General features: G+C 36.5%; 1 protein-coding gene across 6 annotated transcripts in view; it reads right to left on the bottom strand.

The window, feature by feature from the left end:
• ANGEL2 (angel homolog 2 (Drosophila)) overlaps positions 1-6667 on the bottom strand; it is a 15553-nt gene that overhangs the window by 8015 nt on the left and 871 nt on the right. The window contains exons 1-5 of one of the 6 annotated variants that reach the window (XM_014538780.1): positions 4481-4562; positions 2765-3015; positions 2078-2136; positions 1176-1432; positions 437-506 (exon numbers count right to left, since the gene is read on the bottom strand). In XM_014538780.1, coding sequence (XP_014394266.1) covers positions 437-506; positions 1176-1432; positions 2078-2084 — 334 coding nt within the window. In that variant the 5' untranslated portion in view covers positions 2085-2136; positions 2765-3015; positions 4481-4562. Of the gene's footprint in view, positions 1-436; positions 507-1175; positions 1433-2077; positions 2137-2764; positions 3016-4480; positions 4807-6589; positions 6611-6667 lie in introns of those variants that run through there. The other 5 variants (XM_014538778.1, XM_014538781.1, XM_014538779.1 and 2 more) reach the window with 5 other exon arrangements.

Here is a 6667-nt window from a genome sequence, read left to right as displayed (position 1 = left end):
CGCATGGGCCACGAAGTTTCAATCGCACTGTACGTGCGTGCACGCACGTGGTATTCTGTGGAAGAGCCACACTCAAGGGGCCAAAGAGCTGCATGTGGCTCGCGAGCCACAGTTTGCCGACCACGGAACAGAATGGTCCCTCATCTCATGGAGCTCAGAATTCTGAGTCTAGTAGTGATGGGCAAAGCAACTCCTACAAAGGAAGCTATTAAGAGATTCTTACACATCTTTCCCTTTGAATTAAAATTACATACCAGCACAAAAGTTTTCGCTTGAAATACGTCAATCTTTTCCTGGCCTTTTGAAATAGGTATTACATTTTTCAAAATTAAGATTTTTGGCCCAAATACGCCACACTTCTTTGTTAGCAAGTTATGCTTTAACAACATACCAATCTTCCAAAGTAAATTTGGCTAAAATAAAAGTTACATTGTACCCAACGATTCCAAACTTGGCCTGATCTCTGTTCCATAATGATCTTCTTGAACTTCTTGCAAACAAAGTACCTTGGAAGAAAAAAAGAGGCTTTGAATTAAAAAAAAAAAAGAAAGAGAGAGAAATGTTCTGGTGCTCTATCTCTGAACACAGGCTTTAAAATTTTAAAAGCCTGATGAAAGTTGCAAAATCCTTATTTTTCTTATAATTTACAGGTCAATCAAATTAATGTTATATTTCCAAATATGACCAGTGCCCCAAGCCCTGGCCTTTAATCACATGAAGCTTTATTACTATACAAAACTTACTATATTCTTAATTTACACATCAGAATATTTTCCCTGAATTTATACATGTATTAGTACTAAATTCTTCTTGTCCTTTCTTAAGAGGTGATTTCTTTGAAAGTCACTCTTTAGATTAATTTTTGCATCAATTACTTAAATTTAAAATAAAAGGAAATATTTACTAAATGCTTAATATGTTGCTAGACCCTATCTCAGAACTGACCAATACTAAAGATTTTTGGATCTTTTTGAAAAGTTAGATGATTATTTATACCAACAACCATTAGCAAATGACTCTTTGGAAGTCATGATACCTTGTTAAAAACTGTTCCATCACTATATTTAAATGTCTTCCCTTCTTACAAAACAACAGGGAGAAAACCATTTAGTTTACAAATAAACCATTTAACCCAACTCTTACTTGTGTGAAGAATTTAGATATTTTGTACTTACATCTGCATCAAAGTTTTTAATTTCTTTCAGAATATTGGGAAACCTAAAACTCCAGTGTAACACTGGTCGCCGGCAGTGTCTATAGAGGTGTGAATTATCTTCCAATAAATTTTGTGAAAGTATATTATAGGACATCACTGTAAAGTCAAACTTGTTTTCACTGTCTTCACATATGGGGTCAACATTTTTGTCTCCTAGAATCTTCATATTTTCTTTATTATGGTTACATAGATATTCCCAATGCCGTTTGATGGTGCCTGTTAAAACATTGGACAAAATATAAAGAATTAATTTTAAAAACAGGCCATATGTTTTCTTGTATATAAGTATTTTCTTGCCTTTTAAAAATTTCCATAGGCAATGAACACAATGTTTTCCCATAGAAAATGGCAATATAGCACTGAATAACCAGAAGTTGTCACCAAATTGATTAAAAGGCTGTAAAATGAAATACTGGCTGACAAGAGGTACACAACAGGTTAAAAGGATGTAGCAAGTCATTCTGGAGATGAAGAGTGTGTGTTAATAAAACTAAGACTATACAGGGGTGTGGTTTCTCACTTCTTTATGGTTAAAAAGTGACTTAGCAACTTTGTAACCATAATAATATATTTGTATGTCACTGCTGGCTTTCCAATAAGATCATTTCACATATTTTATTCCCTATTAGTAAGATAAGATCATCCAGTGATTCCATAAAGAACACATCTCAGAATTTTGCTTTAGACACAAATGAAGGGTGTATAATGACAATATATAGAAGCAGTATTTAGTGTCTAAAACTGAAGTGGGACGATGCAAACAAAATGAACAAAAAAAATCTTTTTAATGCATACCAAAGCAAAAAATACATGTAACATAGTTACAGAATGCTGGTAAATGATAATGGCTGGTTGACGAACCTAGCATGCAGCAACCAGGAATGTGTGATGATTTATATTCTGCAAAGACATCATGTACCCTGAAAAAGTGATGAAAAGAGAATCAAAAAGCATGAGATTTTGCAATTACAGGCAGTCCTCGATTTAGAAATGACCACCATATATATGTTTTCACCTTTCATCTTGTCTCCCTTATCCCACCACTGAAGGGCATACTTTAACGGCCTGGAAGCCATGAAGAAAAATGTGGAACTTTTAGAGAATGTATGAACTCAAAAGAAGGAGAAAACAAGAAATGGGAAGACCTTGGAGAAATAAACTAGGAGATGGACTTCCAAGTATGATTCAATAATATAAGAAATCTCAGCCCTAGAATCTCTCCCTTTTCTTGCACGAAGGCTTTTATTTTATTGTATTACACAATACCTAACATTCCACCAATACAGTGGCTTTCAACCTCTAGAGTTTGTACAACCCTTCAGCATTACTTTTCATGTCATGAACATCAATCCCTGGTATACTGGGACTGGGAGTGGAGTGATGGGGTAAATACATTTATCCTGACCACACTGCTTTGAATAAACATACAGAAATGTGTTTGAATGCTAGAGTTCCATGGAAGACAATTTGAAAACCACTGATGGAGTAAATAGTCTTTGGCCTTCATATACTTCACAACATAAATTCATACCACAAAAGCTTATATACCTTCCATGTCAGGAGGAACAAGGTGATCACAGCAGAGAAGACAGATGAATCAAAGAAAGTAAGCACTAGGCCTGATCAGGTTTTTAGGGTGCCTAATTAAAAAGTCTTAATTGTGTCACACAAATCCTTCAAATACCACTTTAAAGTGATAGGCAAGTTAGCAATGCTGTTCTCTTGATTGAAAAGTATTAGTGAAATATCGGAAGTCACAAATATGGCTTAACGAAGAGCATTTTCCTTATTCACAATACCTAGGAAGAATGGACATATAGAGAGTCAGGTTGCAATCCAAGTTTATCAGTGTGTAAATGTAATTCCCCATTCATTAAAGGGAAAACACCACCACCACAATTTTCTGAGTACCTACTATGAAGCCAACAGTATGCTGGGCACTTTGACATATCATTTCATTGTCAACAGGCTTTGAAAGTAAGCATTACTTTACACTAGGAAACCAAGGAGCAGATTCAATAATCCGTCCAAGTTTACACAATTGGTGGAACAGAATGACAGCAGGGAGTGGTTCCTAAGCCCATGCTTATGTCATATGGCACATGGCACAGCTCCACCTGACAGCTACCAGGTTACAAAAGAGAAGTGTGCTGCCTCAATAGGCGATGAATATATCAATGAAAAGCAATCTCATATCATATAGCCCTGGATTTACAGATTATGGATTGTTCTTAGGAAACTAATTGTAATGCCTCTAAATCTTTCATTGATTCAAACTGTGGTTAATAGATTCTCATTTCTGAGTGAAAATAGATTTTCACTTCTGAGTGCTTAGAATTTCTACTTAAATGTGTAGTAGAATTTCTTCTTAAAAGAACACTAACTAATCTTCTAGCTCTGACTTCCAGGTTAATGTCTTCCTTTGACAAAGTTATGTCTGCTCTCTACACATTAACACCTACACAGCCTACTTTCAATTATCTTCAGAGGCATCATCTTCATCGAAAACCATAGCTCAGTCAAGAAGACAATTCCAATTATATCCTTGGGGGCAGGGTTAGGACTGGCAGCATAGAGGGAGTCTTGTTAATTGTTTAGAGTAAAAATATGAGAAAAACAGGAATAACCAACATATTTAGAAAAAACAGTTTCTTAAAGTTGAATAAGGTATTTTAAAAGATAAAACTTCCCACAGCCTCTCAAGATTAGATCAAATGGATCTGTATTTTCATCTCAGGATGAAAATACAGATTTCATAAGGTAAAATCCTATTCTGTGAGAAATTATCTTTCAACTGATTATTTCTATTTAAGAAAATTCTTTTGTCTTATTTTTAAAAGTTATCATTTTAAAAAGTTAGCTTAAAAATGAAAACATGAAATTTAGTTTTATAGATCTGTGGACTCCCAATAATACATCCACCAATTTCTAAGAAATCTAAGAACCTTTGTTTCAAAAACACTGGATTTAAAAATTATTCTTCAATTAAACTTAATGTTTTAATCTAGTCCTCCATTCTTTTCCACCTTATCCTATTTGTAGAGTCACTTCTGTTTTTCCTGCCAGAAATACACAATTAATTGAAGATAAGAATAACTGCATTTAAAAAAATAATGTCCCTTTTCCTTAGAGAAAACTACCGGCTGAAAGTAAAAACCAAACACCTCTAAAACCTGCAGGAGGTTTTCTTGAAGATTAGGCATGAAAGTTGAATCAGTCCATGGCTTACATCTATTTCTGCACCAAGATAAATGTCACCTTTACCTTGGCGTTTTCTCCGTTTTGATGAAGGCTCATCTCCCTCAGAGCTCATGATGGAACTAGAGAGATGAATCAAAGATGTCTGGCTCAGGCTGTCAGGTCTCCAATTCCAGTACTGAAACTGAGTTCTAGACTCAAACAAACAAGGTGGTCTCCAATTTAACGAGAAATGCCTACTACTGAAGTAGGGGTAAGGAGCACGAGAATAATGTCCAGGCCACCTCATACAACTAGAAATATGTCTGTTCCAGCAACACCTTTGCAGATTCTCCCACGGTGTAGTCCAGTCTCTGCCCAGACTCCTCTGGTGATGGGGTAACATGGGGTATCTAAAAGAAATAAATACACTCCTTGAGGCACCACTTTAGGTTCTGCTACAGTACACAAAACCCAAATCTGTTTCCTCAAGGGAAGTCAAGGTCTCATATTTACAATCTGACTTCTAAATCTGTGAAGGAAGTGGGAAAAGCAGTCATCATTTAACTATTAGAGCAGTATATCAATATTCTCCTAAACAACTAGGACTGGTATTCTAAACACTTAATGTAGAATCCACCAGTTTCCAAAACAACACATTCACTTCAAAAAGTCCACCACAGTTCAACTGAGAGCTAAATCAACCATCAGTTTAGCTTTCTGGCATCTAATAAAACTCAATGGACAAATAAAATCCACAGCAAGCATAATACTCATCAAATAAGTATTAAATAACACATAAGCTGACTACAATTAAAGTGAACCTGTCTTCCAACTTGGTTTGGAGTAAAAACCAAACCTGTTTCTGAACAGTTTTTTTTTTTTTTTTTATATACCAAAGTTGTATCTTCCCAACGTTTGTATAGCTAAAACAAAACCCTATCACAACTTCACAAAAAGACCTCTCTGGCTAATCAGTAGGTGGATAATTTATTTCTCTCTCTCTCTTTCTCTCTCTCTTTCTCTCTCTCTAAAAGTATGCTTTTCCTTGAGGGAAATGGAAGAGTATAGAGATTACTTACTAGAATTCACCAATTTAACCCATCATCCAAAATATCTCCAAAGTAGCATTACCATTATGTTCAGTAGATATGTTGCTCAGAGAGCTCTATTGGGCACCATCTTCTTACTATACTATTCTGGCAAAATATTAGGATTGAGGACTTCTATCCTTCCCTTCCAGAATTCATTAAAGGTACATTTTTCTAAGGTGGTGTCAATAATGTTCACTTCTGTTACCAAAGGAATTTCGCTTAAAGTGTATCTTCCGTTACTTGACTTTTATAGGTTATGCTCTTTTCATTTTAACAACATCTAATTTTTATTATATATTTATGGTGTTTATACATTTTCAAACTGTTCTCTAAATTCAACTTAACTGTAAATCTTTAAAAGCATGAATGGACAGACTAACATGTCTGGTGACAACATTACTTGCTCAATACATTTTCCATCCTAATAAGCTACCATGTTGAAGTATCATACTTGCAACTACAAAACGTTCTCTATATTTGCAGTTAACTTTCAGGGTAGGGCAAAAGTAGGTTTCCTACAATTAATAACTAATACAAGAATAAGTTGTGTTTCGGTACTCACAACAGGAAACCTACTTTTGCCCCACCCTGGTAGAGGTGTCTTATGAGCTCCTTCAAAGCCAGAACTTTGTTCATCGTTACCATTTTAACCCCCGGCCCTTCCCAAGTGCCTAGCACAGTGCCTGGCACACAGCCGGTACTCAAGAAAACATGGTTGAACCGAACTGTCATCAAGTCCCAGGACGACAGGAGTGAACACCCAATCCCCCCAACTGATGTCATCATTAATACAGGGCTGTGCTTCCCACGTGGGGGACACGAGCCAGTTCCATACGGCACACAATTAAACCGCTTGGTTTTTAACATCGGATGATTTACTTTAAAGGTGTATTAAGAAAAACCCCCCATCGGTCCATCCAAGCCAAGATTCCGCAGGTAACTGCTCAGGGCTTCGCTCCTGTGGGCGACACTTATCCAAGTGCTTTTTCAAGTGAGTCAATTTCAAGAAAAAAAAAAAAATCTCCAGTAAATAACACAGGTGTGAGCGAGAATTCGGTTGGTACACGAGAGACTCGAGTTTGGGACACACGAACACACCAACCAACCAACCATCCCCGGCGTGTGTGCGGCGCGCGCCTCCCTCGGGGTCAGAGCGCGGGACCTATGGGGACCGGCGGCC

The sequence above is a fragment of the Myotis brandtii genome, unplaced genomic scaffold (genome assembly GCF_000412655.1).
Source record: "Myotis brandtii unplaced genomic scaffold, ASM41265v1 scaffold197, whole genome shotgun sequence".
NCBI classification, from domain to species: Eukaryota; Metazoa; Chordata; class Mammalia; order Chiroptera; family Vespertilionidae; genus Myotis; species Myotis brandtii.
The sequence above is the reverse complement of the archived record's forward strand: the minus strand, read 5'-3'. Positions and strand labels throughout refer to the sequence as shown.